Source organism: Copadichromis virginalis, linkage group LG23, assembly GCF_057382275.1.
Source record: "Copadichromis virginalis isolate Kocher_CV1m ecotype Utaka linkage group LG23, C_Virginalis_male_GT1.1, whole genome shotgun sequence".
Lineage (NCBI taxonomy): Eukaryota > Metazoa > Chordata > Actinopteri > Cichliformes > Cichlidae > Copadichromis > Copadichromis virginalis.
The window spans coordinates 34,876,105-34,892,564 of NC_140639.1; the positions used below are offsets into that span (position 1 = coordinate 34,876,105).

The 16,460-nt window shown below is 42.0% G+C and overlaps 1 protein-coding gene across 5 annotated transcripts in view; it reads right to left on the bottom strand.

Moving 5' to 3' along the window:
* The window catches only part of tns2a (tensin 2a), a 63,489-nt gene that overhangs the window by 12,363 nt on the left and 34,666 nt on the right, over positions 1–16,460 (bottom strand). For 4 of the 5 annotated variants that reach the window (XM_085448713.1, XM_085448712.1, XM_085448715.1 and 1 more), the window contains exons 4-15: positions 11,456–11,494; positions 11,006–11,047; positions 9,547–9,596; positions 9,053–9,236; positions 8,713–8,763; positions 8,504–8,626; positions 6,325–6,389; positions 4,817–4,900; positions 3,067–3,179; positions 2,279–2,339; positions 1,846–1,921; positions 1,392–1,521 (exon numbers count right to left, since the gene is read on the bottom strand). In XM_085448713.1, the coding sequence (XP_085304839.1) occupies positions 1,392–1,521; positions 1,846–1,921; positions 2,279–2,339; positions 3,067–3,179; positions 4,817–4,900; positions 6,325–6,389; positions 8,504–8,626; positions 8,713–8,763; positions 9,053–9,236; positions 9,547–9,596; positions 11,006–11,047; positions 11,456–11,494 (1,018 nt within the window). The remainder of the gene's footprint in view (positions 1–1,391; positions 1,522–1,845; positions 1,922–2,278; positions 2,340–3,066; positions 3,180–4,816; positions 4,901–6,324; positions 6,390–8,503; positions 8,627–8,712; positions 8,764–9,052; positions 9,237–9,546; positions 9,597–11,005; positions 11,048–11,455; positions 11,495–16,460) is intronic. The other variant, XM_085448714.1, reaches the window with a different exon arrangement.

The window sequence follows — 16,460 nt, forward strand, 5'->3', positions numbered from 1 at the left end:
ACGCTCACTACCCTCTCCTCCAGCGAGCTGCTATTATATCCTCAATGTGGATTAAGCTACTACTATTGTGGGATTTATTTAACCATGACATTAAGAAGCCAAACCGCTGTGAATATATTCCCACAATGCCAATTCAAAGAGCTGCTATTATGTCAGTTAGTTGTAAGTGGTGATTATCCAACCACCACTAACAAGTCGTGCCAGAGTGACAATTTCAAAGTATCCACAGAAGCAAAATCGGGCATGTAGGGAGCTTTATCATTTGTTTCTGAATGTTTAAAGTGAGATTATTTTTATACTAAGCTAATTCCAAAAAGCTGGGATGCTGAAATCTCATAAACTTATAAAACATAGCATAAAACACACCTGGAGGAACTCTTAGCAACTAATTAGTTTAACTGGCAACATGACAGTAACATGAATGGGTATAACAAGAGCTTCTTAGAGAGGCAGTTTCTCAAAAGTAAAGCTCGAAGTGGTTCAACAATCTGAAAAGCACAAACTATGGGACTTTTTTAGAATAACGTTTCTCAACATAAAACTGAAATCCGTGTAAATGTCATCATCTACAGTACATAACATCATCAAAATGCACAGAAATGTCTGTGTGCAAGCGAAAAGGCTGGATGTACATATTGGATAACAGTGATTTTTGGGCTCTCAGCTGACACTGCATATTACTGGCTCTTTTGCTATTATCAATATAATATAATACCTGCAAATTTTCTACTTATCACTTCAGTTTCTCAAACTTTGACCCATCAGGCGGTGCTCTACACAGTGTGCACAGGCACCTGTAAGCTTAGAAGCTACCAAACACAAAACGCCAAAGAAATGTGTTCCTGATCAAATTCAGTCAAGTGAAGCCAAGCAGAACTGACTGTACAGAAATCTGTGGATCCATTTGTCACGATTTCTATTTAACATCTTCATTCTTGAATCAATAATTTTAAAATATGCCACCTAAATTTTAATAATGTGGACTGTAAAGTCGCTGAACTGAAAAACAGGCATGCAGCTACAGCAAAATGTCTTTCTTTGAGCACAAAGCAAAGAAAAGTAAGCTTCATTTTCATGTGCAGCTAGTTTTGTGGCAGAATAGGCTGCATAGTCCAGATAAACAACATCTTTTATTTTCTTTTTTCTAAAATGAAAATTCCTGAATTGTCATTTTGCTTTAATTAGCTTAAATTTGAGAGTGCATGCACTTTTACTGAACTGCACATACTACACGTAGCTGTCTTAATCAAGGTTTTGAAACAGGTTCCTCTGAGTTGTTATGGTAACCTTCTTAGAACTATAATCAGAGTGCTGTATTTAAATGCTAATCATTAATAATCATTAAATTAACACCGCCAACGAATTTCCCAGAGTGGTCCAGAGTGACGCACCAGTACACGCTTCGTCCAGCTCCCCTTTGCCAAACCACAGCTGGGATCCGTGGATGGTGCAGGTGTGGAACTGCAGCCTGAACACGGTGTCTCTGTCAGCACTTTGAGCTCGCCTGTGGTAGCACTTGACCTGCAGAGGGTAGCAGAGAGTGAGGAAAAAGAGCTGCAGAATAAAGTGCATGTGGGATAATGATAGCTTGGCGCAGTAAATAAAGGGATTTGTGTTCCACATGAGTGACACCTACAACTTTGGAAATGGCGGAGCACACAAAACAAATTATGACTCCGTGTTAACAAAGGGAAAAGAAACTTTTCCAGACCAAAATGTATATTTTAGAGATTTTACCACAGTTGTTTCATGTTTGTTGAACATAAATTAAGTCATTTAGTCATAATCCCACCCCCACCCATAACTGGGGGCTTCTGGTTGTCATTTCCTTCCCATATGACTCACCATGATGTCACCCTTTAGCAGCAGTGCTGGTTCAATGGTCACACACAGTCTTCTGCCTCCAGTGCCTTGAAGATCACTGTGGACAATAAAGGGTACACAAACGAGCCTGTTACGTATCCACGGAAAGCATGGGGGTGTACATGGGGGTGTAAGGAGTGTGAAAGATCGATTGTTTACACTTGTTTTATACTACCACAATCTGTGACCATGTTCTCTCAACACTTTTAAACCTGGAAAAAGCCTTGAGGTAAAAATGAAAACATGATAGGAGGCGGAGTAAAGGAGAAGAAACGCATCCCTTTACTCCCGTCTCTTTAATTACGCTGTGATGATGCTGAAACTTCAGCGCATGAAAGAAAACATCCCAGAGCAAACAAATACATTCAGCTTATCCGGGCTATCAGTTGGCCTCACGACAGAAAGATAGACTCACTATATGCCTGAAGTGTAGACCAACTGCATGGACTGGTAGATTTTCAAGAAAGGGTAGTAACCTGGAAAGAGGAGAGAGAGATTTTAGACATGGCAGGCACTATCAGCACGAAGACAGGAATGCGCTGACTCCTTGTGGACTCGATCATCAGATTAACGTGTGTGGGTAGAGGCTGTATGTGACCGTGCATGTCATCTGCATTCAATAACACTGTCCCAGCACCTAGCCAAGAAAAACATGGCGCTGCATGTGCATTTTATCTGCGTAAGGAAGCAGAGTGAGGACGGACTGGAGATAATCAGACAGGAGATTAGATACCTCAAGTCTGTTTACACTTTTCTCACTTGTATTTTAGCAAGTGAGAAAAGCGCAGCTGAGGCGGGGTACACCCTGAGGGGTGAACTGCAGTTCCTCCAATGGCCACTTGAGGCCATCCCCAATGCCTGACTTCGACCATAAAATGAACACAACTACAGCAACGATTCGGATCTCTTCAGCTAAACAAATATACTTTTAGTACTTTATAATAATCCAGTTGGATTTTGTTTTGGCTTTGATGTTAGGCTTTGCTGAACTGGACCTCTCGACTACGTTTGCTCAGTTGACACCTTTTCAAGCGCATGCCTTTTTTTTATCTAAATAGACAGTAATGCTCAAACTGTTAAAACTGAAGCTTCAAAATGCAGAATCAAAATTCCACACTGAGTATGAGAGAGAGATTTGGGGTTAAGAACAGGCAGAAATAAAATTTTTATTCAGTGATTTGGCCAAAAGGTCAGGAAACACACCTCCTTCCCCCTGGAAGTTGGGGAGCGACGGGATGAGTACTTGATGAAGGAAGAGAGGGCTGCTGTTCATCTTGATCGCCCCAGACAGAAGGCCTCCAAAATAATATATATACCTGGAATATAAAGAGGGATTATGAGAAGTTCTTATCATGGAAAATTACATTTACCACCTCTGAGGACAAATGATAAATGTAAAACAGCCGCTGAGCCATGCTGCTGTCAGACAGCCCCCAACAGCGGAGAGCCAGGTACGAAAGCAGCAAGGAATATCTAACGCCGGCTGTGTGGACTCCACGTTTCCATTTCCCATCTGTCTTCTTGTCTCCAACACAGCTGGAAGTGATTCGATATTCCTGAATCAGTTGTCATTTCCTTGAGCTCTGTGTTGGCCTTTAATCGTTGTAAGACGCGAGTTTCTTTTAAAAGTATCTATGTGTGAAGCTGCACACTCAGCAGGCAAAGAGCTCAACTCAGCAGTTCTCCAAAAGAAGCGGGCAACCAGGTGACAAATATGAAAGGAAACTAATTCAATAAGAATTTTGCAGACAAAATAAAATTATTATGGTACTGTGCTGACCTCAAATTGAATCTGTTTATATAATTGAAGGTAAAAATGACTGGGAGTGATACATTTTTCATTTTCTGAAGTAAGACAGCACAACATCAGAAAACCACCTTAAATCCAGTTACAGCATGTACATGGACAGTTTGTTGATTAGAAGTATGAAATGTTCCCTCTGTTTAAAGTGGATTGCACCCTACACAACTTCTGGCTCTAGTTTCTTTTTGTAAGCATACAGAAATACATGTTATATACACATAAAGATAAGTCAGAAAATGCTAAACTCTTTCCTGAAGTATTAACATTTTATTAAAGGGGACATATATGTAGAGTTTTGGTAGAGTAGCTCTAAATGATTCACACTTCTATATCTTATGCTGGTTGGACCTTCCTGAAACCCATGGATTCTCCCTCTCAGTGAAATATCCCCTTTTAGCTCCTGTATTTTTAAAAAACACCCGCCTTCAAATTCCACTTTCTTCTAAACGTAAGCTTCCTGAAGAGCTGCACCTGGTGCTTGGTAGTCGGGTGCTCTGTGCATGCTGCAGATAACCGTGTAAAAGTGTCAGCTCATCGCATCAGTAGAAGCCAGTATTCAGGGCAATCTGAACCCTGAGATCTTTGCTCATAGGGATTCATTTTATACAGGATTATTTGAGTATTTGGGGATGGAATTATTATTAATATCCAATACTGTAAAATTAGATATTTGGCAGAAAATAAGGAAAAACAAATGAGGTCCCCTTTAAAGTGTCTGGGGTAAGCGTACTTACTATTCCATGTCAAAGGGAAAGGATTATATTCCATCTAAGGAGCCAAATTCACTTTTTTATTCAATTTACAAGCTCCATCTTTCTTTCATTTCACCTTTTAAAATCATTTTCATACTAGGAAAAGCATGATTATTACTAACAAGATTGACAATAGCTGTGTTGTTCTATTTAAATGCCCAAAACTCTGACAGGGAGCCAGAAGCTGAGGCAGCTAAATGATATGGAGCTCTGATTCATTATATTATTTGTTGAGCTATAAATCCAATCCAGAATCCTAAAATACATTTCTTTCCCCTAGAGGATGGAAGGATGATGCATTTAATAACTTTAGTATGACGTGGGAAACCCACACTCACCACTTCTCCCCACCCCCACACCCACTCATTTTCCACTCAGATCATCCCGTGGCCTCTACCTGTTTTGGGACGGCTGGAGAGACGAGGACACCTTATCTTCACAGAACTTCCTCATGGCAAGAGTACTGAGAGCCTGGTCCGCCCTGTAGATGAATGCACAAATACAAACACACACACACACACACACACACACACACACACACACACACACACACACACACACACACTTACTTTTAGCCAACAATTTCCATCATGGGACTTGCACCAGACTCTCTAGATGCCAGAAAGTACATGGAGAGGATACAGCTGGCATTGGCCACAGGATAAACCAGTTTCCACTGTTCCTGTGCAAAATCCGGAGGGCTTCATTTATCAAATGACTTATCATCCAAGTCTGAATGGAAATCTTTGTCCTGCACGTACATAAACCTGCACACATCAGCCTCACTGCTGGAATATGTTTAAAAGCATTTTAGGTTATGCATGTTTGAGTAGCTGAATTTAAGCCGAACATGTTTTTGCTAGTTGCTTCAAACTTCAAGTGCTGACGCATCGATGCTCCGATAATATTGCTTGTTGGGTACAAGCCTCCACTGCATGTGCTGCAGTCTATTATACCTGAGCCCAAACAAAGAACGATACGGCAAAGTATTGCGATATTTTATGTTGCGATTTTATATCGATAGAGATACCAAATATTGACATTTAATTGAATACATTAAAATATTCTTAGTATAATATGAATCAGAGGGCACCAAAACCCTCAGATAATGTTAGTCGAGCAAACGTGGACTGACTGCAGTTGCTCAGAGACATTACGAGCACAACTCGAGGGGACTCGACTTTAACCGGCTGTCGGCTGGTTGTATTCTGTTATATTCTTAGAAAACGTGAAGGATGAAGAGCACAAATGTGATAATTACATGTGGCTTTCTGTCCATGTAAACAACATGATATATGTGATTTTTAACCATTTATCACAGTTAATTCCTGTATCATCACAAACAGACTGCATGTAATAGCCAGCTTGTTCCCATTCAATTGCAGACTGATAACAGACCAGTAGCAGACAGAATCCGACTTATGGCAAGATTTATGGCATGTTTTAGGTTTTATAATTTACAGTTGAATAAAGGTTATAAATAGCAATACTGCAAAACTTGCAATAATGTTAAACATTGCAATAATATCAAATCATGAGGGACGTGTGGTGGTAATCTGTCACAATCACAATACTGGATCACCCCAGTCTGGGCCACAACATCCTAAAGGTAAAACTAAACAACCAAAACAAAGCAAGTGTTTCATGCAGCGGAGCATATCAGTCATTGCAGCCCCTGCACATGATCTCTTTCCCCCCAAATGGAAGCCAGGACAGCACTCTTGATTGGAACATCTGGGAGCACAACAACACTGACCACTTTTAGACTGTTTTAACTGTGTTTGTTTGCTTTTGGGAACTGAACGTAAACAGGTTATTGCCCCAGACAGTCTTTAACACATTAAATGTGCAGATACTCTGATTGATTGCTCTGATTGTCTCTGACATTAACAAACACATACTCACCCTGCAGAGATCTTGCTGTAGTGCATGTAGGCTGCGATAATGACGCCAGTTTTACCTTTGTTACCCTGTAAGAGGGAGAGGACAAAGAAATGATGACGATGTGCTGATCTCACCCTCAGGTGTGGACAGCTCATTTTCACGCTTTATAAGACCAGATGGTTTTAACAGATTTTTCATAGGAAAAAAAAAGGAGCAAAGCAGAAGAGCAGGACACATGGGAGTGTCACGGCGAGATGTGAAAAAGGCTGCTTGACTTCAAATTAAAAAGCTCCCTGTGGTGTTTTTTTCACACTGGTTGCTCTTTACTTCCTGACACATTCCAAAGACATTCCAGCTCCGAATTCCTGAAGTGACCCTTCCAGATCCCAGTAGGGAGGCTGCACCTCCACACGCTGAGCACAAATTAAAGCTTGTTTTGCACAGCAGATCTCTCAGCGGAGGACGTTTCATTGACAACAACTTGTTTATTCACGTCCCTGGCGTGATCTGCAGCTGGCAAAGGATTGCTTGTAGCTGGAATGTTCTGGAAAGTTGGCAGACCACAGAAGTAGTCTGGTTTTAGGATTTCAATTCTCCTGACCAAAACCAATAAATAAAACATCTAGACGAGGTCTGGGAGCTCAGACACCACCAGCATTAGCTGGTGACTGTTCAGTAATGGTCCAAGCGTTCAAATCACCACCTCTCTTCTGATTGGACGATGGAAAAGAGTCTCTAAACGATGTGCAAAGGCGTGGAAGTTAAATGTCAGGATGACAGAGTTTGATCTTAATTGCATGGTTAATTTTTTTTACCATGGGTGGAAGGAGCTTATTGAATTATATGGTGCACTCTGCAATTTTGGTTCTAGTCAAGTTGTGTGAACAGCAGTATCTAATAAAGTGTTCTTTACGGAGCAATTATGTCTGATTAAACATGCACAAGCAAGCAAGAGAAATACTAGACTGTAACGTCACATGCCCAAAGGTCAGCTAGCCATTTGTTTCTATAATATTGCTGCTCACAGTTTCACAGGCTTGTTTCAGGCATCTGGTAGTGTTGGGATCCGATACTGCTAAGTATAATTTGGATATGCTTCACTTCACTATTTCATCTTTATACTACTTCACACTTCTAGAATGGTACGCTACAGTAGAAAACGTTTTCCTTTTATTCATTAAATTAATTTGCTGAATCCTAATACTAGCTGCTGGTTGAGATTTTAGAATTCACAAATGCTGCTGATTTATAAATGTGGTGCACATGGATGGTAAGACCCAAGGTTTCTCCTGGAACATAACCCAAAGCATCACACTGCCTCCACCAGCTTGCTTTCTTCCCATAATGCATCCTGGTGCCTTGTGATCACCAGGTAAGTGACACACCTGAGCATCCACGCTGATGTCAAAGAAATGTGATTCATCAGACCAGCCCACCTACTTCCATTGCTCCAATGGAAGAAGGTGGGCTGGTCTGATGAATGGGCTGGACTTCTACTCCACATGCTGTAATGATACATAAGTTCTGATGGCCAAGTGGCGGAGGGCTTTCGCTTTGGTGGCCTCAGAATCTCATCTCTGATTTTTGCAGATGATGTGGTTCTGTTGGCTTCATCGGGTGAGGGCCTCCAGCTCGCACTGGAACGGTTCGCAGCCGAATGTGAAGCAGCGGGAATGAGGATCAGCACCTCCAAATCTGAGGCCATGGTTCTCAGCCGGAAAAGGGTGGAGTGCCCACTCCGGGTCGGGGATGAGTTCCTGCCCCAAGTGGAGGAGTTCAAGTATCTCGGGGTCTTGTTCGCGAGTGATGGGAGAAGGGAGCCAGGGATCGACAGACGGATTGGGGCTGCAGCTGCAGTAATGCGGACGCTGCACCGGTCCGTCGTGGTGAAGAGGGAGCTGAGTGTAAAAGCGAAGCTCTCAATTTACCGGTCGATCTACGTCCCTACCCTCACCTATGGCCACGAGCTGTGGGTAGTGACCGAAAGAACGAGATCGCGGATACAAGCGGCAGAAATGAGCTTCCTCCGAAGGGTGGCTGGCCTCTCCCTTAGAGATAGGGTGAGAAGTTCGGCCATCCGGGAGGGGCTCAGAGTAGAGCAGCTGCTGCTCCACATCGAACATTGCATGTGCCTGTTTTAAAGCCTGGGAAATGGTGTGATGTCCGTCTGAGAAACCTCAGAGGGCCCCTAAAGTCTGACCTTGCAGTGTAAGACCACCACGTGCTGGGGGTCAGAGTTCAACCAGTTCTCCATGGCCTTGCATATGGCACAGATCTTATCCAGCGGTGGGGCGTGGAGGTCGGGCCAGCCAAAGTCGTGGACCTGATGGTGGGTGGAGACGGGAGAAGCAGATTAAATGAACGTTTCTGAAGTGAATTCTTAACATGAAGAATTACAGGAAGTCCTACCTTTGGGTTCAGTCGGGTGATATCGTGGCGCCTTTCAGAAAGATTCAGGAGCTGAAAACAGAAAGGTTTGTTTTTTTTATATCATCACTACACTGCATCACAGTAACAAGCTGTCATCACTATTACTTTATTATGGGCGTGACAGAAAAAAAACAAACAGACTGCTTATTTGTGGGTTTCTATTTTGTCGCTTCCTGTGGCTATATGCCAAAGTGTATTGTGCAACAATGCTTCAAATGTATTTAGCTGAATGCTCCCAGGAGTAAACAATGTCTTGCAAAGGCTTCTGTACTTACGGTATAACTCAGCTGATGAGTGTATTGCATTTCTCTTCACTCACCAGAAACTTTTCCTGGTGTTTGGACTTGAGCATGGCAGCCACCTCCTTCAGGTTCAGCCGGTATCTCTGCTCTTCCAGCTTCGGAGGGAAGAAGACGGAGATGATCCTCTCGGTGATGTAGGTGAGGTCAAAGTCGTAGTTTCGTTCCATCACTCGCTCCATCACACGGTCCACGCTGAAACTCCTGGAGGAACCGAAAAGAGACAGCAGGGGTCAGTGGGTTGTTTGTGGTAGCTTAGCACAGACCCTGAGACGCACTCTGAAGAAGCTCCTAACTGGATGAATGGAGAGAAACCATCACGTAAGAGAGAAACTGGGTAGTGCTTCACAAGCAGGTCACGCAATAAAAACATTTGTCTAAGGAACAGGTATAAGATGGTGCAAGTTTCAGAGCAAGCAGAGCGTTGTGCCAGTGTAGAGACATTATTTACATTTGTATTTAATGATTTCTGTAGAAACTTCCCCAACGTGGAAAATGAATGAAATGGTGTTACCTTGGCAGGGTGTTTCTCTGTTTGGTGTAGGTTAAAGATTTGGTGGATCCCTGTAGAAAAAACAAATATGCAATAAGACACAGTCAAAGCTCATCTATACCTCATTACCACTTTAACAATGATGTACTTTGGGCCCTTTTTGATAATGATAACAAATGAGCAAGTTACTTATCTGTCCACATTGGATATGGACTACCCTCAAGTCCCTGAAGTTTGCCTTTCAGGCCTCCTTTGAAAGCTTGTTCATCTCTTCTCTCACAGTAAACTGGACACTCTCTAGTCAATCTTGTACACAGTAAGTTAAGTAAATTATAATAAATTAAGATGTCAAATCATGTCATCGCATTGACCTGTGCATTGTTTTAATGTTCCACTGGAGATATAATTTACACTGAGATAAAACGGCAGAGAGCAAAGGTATGGCATTAAAGTTGTGGAACCACGATCCTCCTTCAAGATTTCAGCCTAAAGGCAGGGCGATCGTGGCTCAAGAGTTGGGAGTTCGCCTTGTAATCTGAAGGTTGCCGGTTCGAGCCCCGGCTTGGACAGTCTCGGTCGTTGTGTCCTTGGGCAAGACACTTCACCCGTTGCCTACTGGTGGTGGTCAGAGGGCCCGGTGGCGCCAGTGTCTGGCAGCCTCGCCTCTGTCAGTGTGCCCCAGGGTGGCTGTGGCTACAATGTAGCTGCCATCACCAGTGTGTGAATGGGTGGATGACTGGATATGTAAAGTGCTTTGGGGTCCTTAGGGACTAGTAAAGCGCTATATAAATACAGGCCATTTAAAGCGAACAGCTCCAGAACATAGACTGTACATGAAAGACGGTCACAACCACAGTGATTTCAGCCATTGGTTAGTGAGAGGTTTTGTTGCTGTGAACCTTTTGTTCTATTGTTGACCAATAATGTTACAAAATAAACATAACATAATAAACATAATGTTTTATACATTACATATAATATGTTGCCACGGGTTTCTCTAGAACCAGACTTCTTCTTGAGACCAAAGCCCCTTGATCGCTCTTTAGGTTTAAGGCACTTACCATGTTTTATTTACAGTCTATGGGATGAATTTAAAAAAATCTAATCTGCAGATTATTATTAACCCTTTCTTGTTCTGAGGCACTTTGATCCTTTGTTTGCACATTTACAAAGCTAAAATATGTCACGATGAAGAAGTAGGTTAAATCTGCCCAACACACTAGTTCTTTAAGGGATAAATCACTTTGAGCTCAATTACATACTTCATATCTGCCATCGCGCTCTCTTCGATTTGTTTAGTATGTGATAAATCAAAATGAGTGAAGCCACAAACTTTTTATTCCTTGACAGGTTTGGACATTGCCCAGACAGACAGCTTGATACTGGCGGCGTGTAGGAAAAAGGGGGAAGATACAGAGCGAAAAAGCATGAGGGTTATGAGGAGGACGAGGAGAGAGCATGGAGGTCAAAGTATGCTCACCAGGTGTTGGATGTGTCGAGAAGGAGCCGTCCCTCTACGCTGCTGGATGTGAGGAAGGAGCGGTGATAGGATGAAGGTGAAGTGAACGAAAGCGAGAAGAAGAGGGGCAAAGGGAGGAGGTTGAAAGGAGGTGAGAGTGGGGAGAAAGGGGAGAGAAGAGGAGGCAATACAGAGGAAGGAAAGGAGAGTTAATTAAACAAACAGACTCCCTAATAGGTAAACATTACTACTTCCTACATCAACTCTTTTTTTTTTTTCCTCTTGTGGACTGAAATCCCACAGAGCTCGAGGAATGAGCACTAACTGGGCTGAGGGCTCGGCTTCCCAAAAGGAATTCAGCAAGAGGAAACCATACAGTGGTTTTGGGGAGCCATGCCTCCTAACTATGGACAGACAGGGTGGGAAAAGTTTCTTTTGAGGAAAAGAAATGAGGAAATGGAGGGGACTTACCAGATCATTGGAGGGAGCTGGGGTACATGCAAAGGTCACCTAGAACACACAAATGCAGACACATCTGAATACATGAATGACACACATGCCCACACACACACACACACACACGCACACACAAAGAGGATAAAAAAGCAACAAAACCAAACATCCTTTTCGCTTGAGGACAGAGTGATGAGGTCGGACGTGGGAAGCAATTGCTTCCTAAAACAAGATGATAGGGAGGAAAATCCACAAATAAAACTGAGAAGCCGTTAAGTAGAAGCTGGAAGGTTTACGATGATACAGTCCACTCATACACAGCATCTGTATTTAATATGAAGATTAAGCTGCGACATGATTAGTCCCATGACTGCAAGGCTATGTTCATCAAGCTCTACACTTACATTTCCATTTTGGTTTTTGCAAATTACAAACAAAGACATAATGAAGGTTTGTGAAAAGTATTAAAATTGTACTCGAGAAGATGTAACGTGCATCACACTCAAGATCCACACAATTAAAATCCTATTTAACATTCTCACAGTCAGTTATATACTGATCAAACACAACATTATGGCCGCTGACGGACGACATGACTAACACTGATTATCTCTTCATCATGGCACCTGTTAGTGGGTGGGATATAACAGGGAGCAAGTAAGCACTTTGTCCTCAATGTTGATGTCTTAGAAGCAGGAAAAACAGACAAATGTAAGGATCTGAGCAGTGGTCACTGACTGCAGTGTTTAGTGTCTATCACAAGTGGTCCAACGAAGGAACATTGGTAAACCAATAACAGGGTGATGGGTGGCCAAGGCTCACTGATGCATATGGGGAGTGAAGGTTGGTGCACGTGGTCCAATTTGAGCTACTGTAGCTCAAATTGCTGAAAGAAATAACAAATAAAATGCTGGTTCTGATAAAAAGGCATCAGATTATACAGTGTATCACAGTTTGTTGCGTATGTGGCTGCATAGCTGTAGACCAGTCCATGCTACAACCTGTCCACCACTAAAGGACCATCAATGGGCATGTGGGCATTCGAACTAATGCAAAGGAAGAAGGTTGCCTGTGTGATGATCTGGTCTGCCACAAAGCAGAAATAGCTTGAGGAGCACACCAATGAGTCTGAGGTGTTGAGTCCATGCCTCGATTGGTTTAGGGCTGTTTTGGCAGCATAAAGGGGACAAACACAACATTAGGCCATGTTATGTTTGATTGGTATATGGTGTCTTCTTGCCAAGATCTCACTCAACAAGGCCTTTAGGAAAAGAAAAAAAAAACAAAAGGAAAAAGGTTGTACATGGTTTTGGGATCGTTTTGCTGACTCACAGACTGGGCAGCAGGTATATATCCAAAGGTTTGGCACAACTTCACCTACTTCCAAGGGACACGGAGAAAGATAAAGAGCTGGTGGAAAGAAGAGTTTGTGTTAAAAATAAAACAGTAGACTCCAGAAAAAAATCAAATAAACCAATCACCCATTAACGCATAAATAGGCTGAACAATCAGCATTCAAGGGGATGATGCTTGCTGGCTGGTTAAACCAAAGGGTCTGGACTGACTCATTACAGATTTAAAGATGTTTAAAGAATCCTCACGAAACGGCAACTTATGAAAAAAGGTAAAACATTAGGGTTCGGGTTGTTAGAGCTTCACATGATTGCCGAACAACAACTGTGATATAACCTACATAGCCTACAAGGTAATTTTGAATTTGGGTCTTGCATAAATTACCAATACACTTAAAATCATCTAAAGACCCTATAAGTGGCAAGATTATTTATGTAAAAAGCTTTATTAATAAAATATATATATATTGTGTCCTCTCAAAGGCTACGTTCACACTGCAGGTCTTAATGCTCAATTCCGATTTTTTGATCAAATCTGATTTTTTTGTCTGCTCGTTCACACTACAAATAAAATGCGACAGCAAACACGCTCTAGTGTGAACACTCAAAGCGGCCCGCATGCGCAAAAGAAGTTTAGACCCAGAGCAAACAATATTGTTTGACTGATGGCCCTTAATATAAAGACTTCGGACTTTACGTTTCCCAGTTTTTGCTTTAAGTTATTTTGTTATTTACATAATAATGTAAATTACCTAATAATTATCCTTATTGCTGTTTTAGAGGAGCGGTGCTTCAAAGGATAGCTGCAGATTCCTGTCAGAATCTGCAGATTATACAGTATAAATAAAATGTTCACGTTTCTCCAACATTATCTTCCCAACAGTTTCACTGACATCTACGCTGGACGCCCAGGAAGCATTCGCGATGTCTTATCGGGCGCTTCTCCAGAGCTGATAATTGCCGTCTGTCTTGTGTCAGTGACTTAAAAGACGGATTTAATGCGACATGACCGTTCAAACAGCAGTCGCTTTCTAAAACATCGGATATGTATCGGATTCAGTACCACATACGAAAGTGACCCAGATCGGATTTGAAAATATCGGATTTGTGCCGTTCACACTGTCATACCATGATCGGATATGGGTCGCATAGGGTCAAAAAAAATCGGATTTGATGCGCTTTCGCCTGCAGTGTGAACGTAGCCATAAAAGGAAATAAACAATACAGAAGTTCTATTTAAAGGAATGATTGCAAGACATTTTAATGAAAAACACTGTAGCTCATCTTTATTCTTTATAGGTATTAAAGCTGTTAAGCCCAGTCAAAGAGATATCAGTTTTATCAGGAACAAGAGAGAGCTATTGTGGATATTCCATTTAAAGAGTTTATTTCCAACAGGTATGAATGAGGATCTATTTATTAATAAGTTTACTCATTTTTGTTTTTATGTCTCTAAACATGTTTTTGACATTGATTTTATATATTTATAGTTTGTTAATTGTGAGGTGAGTTGGACTGGATGGACTGGTTCTTATATAGCACTTTTCTACTCTTCTGAGCACTCAAAGCGCTTTACACAACTTGTGCATTCACCCATTCACACAAGCACTTTTTCTTTGTGCTTTCTAACTAGCATTCACACTCCGATGGATGCATCGGAGAGCAATTTGTATCTTGCCCAAGGATATTTGGCATACAGACTAGGTGAAGCCAGGAATCGAACCACCAACCTTCCGATCAGTAGATGACCTGCTAAGGTGATCAAATTCTTGCTTTTCACTAGTAACATTTTTTACGACTGGATGTTAACTAGTGAGCAAGCAGCTTAGTACATTATTTAATGGCTATAACTAAACAAACAAACAAACAAACAGAAAAGCTAGACTGAAAAACTAAAGCATGCTAAAGAGGTACGAGCGAGAGCCTGCTGACAGACTACATCACATTTTGGTATAGGGATAAATCTACCAACAGAGCCTTCCTGCTATTATAAGAACATCTCCCTCCAAGGTCCCTGTGTGAGTCCACTTTATTATCAAGGATCATCCAGCACATAATCTCTTCTCCTTATTACCACCAGGCAGGCTGGAACAGCAACGGTTGTTATTGCCGAGCCATCATGCTCCTCAGCCGACGTTGTGGTCAATTACTTATGAGAAATAAAACTGAAACTCAGCTGTGCCTCAGAAAGGTTTCATTATGATGAGAAGGTGTCTCTGACCATCGTGATGAGGCAAAACTGTTTTGCAATCTTAGAGAAGAAATAATGTCAACAGGACTTTGGATCCTTAATCAACAACAAACCAACTCGGTATTCTTGTGAAAGAACATGTAACTGCCCAAAAGTCCCACATTTTAATCAGGTGTTTAAATGTATTAACCACGACTGGGAGAACTGCCCGTCCTATTTTAAGATCACTGATATCACGCAGGATGCAAAGACAAAACCAATGCACATGATAAACACAGCACAAGATCGAGATGTCCTTGAGTTCCGAGTAATTACAAGAACAACTCGTTTTTGAGAGTGTGTTTACAAAATGTGAAGCATGTGCAAACGCGAAGCCAGATATCCTGGCTACACAGCTGGAGGAGCACTGAGACAGAAACGCACACACACTTGGAATGACACATCCGATTCCCATGTCTGTTATGGGCCTACAGGTCAATGAACTGTGACCAAAGGAAGCAGGGGCTGAACAGCAGCCCTAATGAAGGGGGCTGAGGGCCACAGTCAAGCTTACGTAACGTACGACAACACGTGTGCACGCACACACATACGCAAAAGGCAATGTTCCACCGAAAGAGCCCTTTTTGGACTGTTTATTTGGACACAGGAAAAGGGCAAGGGCTTGTGTATATCTCATTGTGCACAAAGGGGAAGTTACACAGGCCCTGAACCCAGGGGGCGTGTCACCACAGTGACTATGTGCTGTGGAGTTTGTGTTAGGCGTTCTTTCTTTAGAATAAAGTGCAGTCTCTTAGTGTTGCCTGTGTGTGACACAGACATCAGCAGGAAGGCAGAGGAGCAGACAATGAGCTAAATTGAGGGACAACGTTGTTTGATAAGTTGCAGGAAACTGGTTCAGGTTTAACATCGGCTATCAAATGACTAACTGGACAATGTTCCTGTATGACTCACTCTAAGAATTAATGTTTCTTTTCCATGTCCACAGGGGACTGAATCTCAGATCTTTTCCTGTGTACTTTTTTAAAGCTGAGTCTGAACCCACTGCATCAAAAGGCAGAGTTTGGGCTGGGCCAGGATCTAATTTCTCTTAATTCCCTCTGGCTGGTGAAGGTCAGTTTCATTTTAAAAGAGTCTTTTTTCCCGTTTTTTTCTCCCCCAACTAGAGCAAGTGAAGCAGCACATTTTCTACTGTGTGGTCCATTCTGCTATTCTTAAATAACACAAAACAGTCTTCTTACAGCCCCAGTCAAATATATCTTTGGCTCTCACATGGAAGAGAAATGATTCTTTTCACATGTTATCAAATTCTCTTTTCGGGACATATTCTAAAGCGTTTAAGATAGACACTGCCTGCATTAATTTCTACATCCCTTCCTTTGGGTGTGGGTTTGAACTCAGAGTCAACGTTCAGGGCTCAAAATTTAGGCTACTATGAAAAAAAAAAACAAGCGCCATATCTGAAAATCTTAAAAATCTAGTT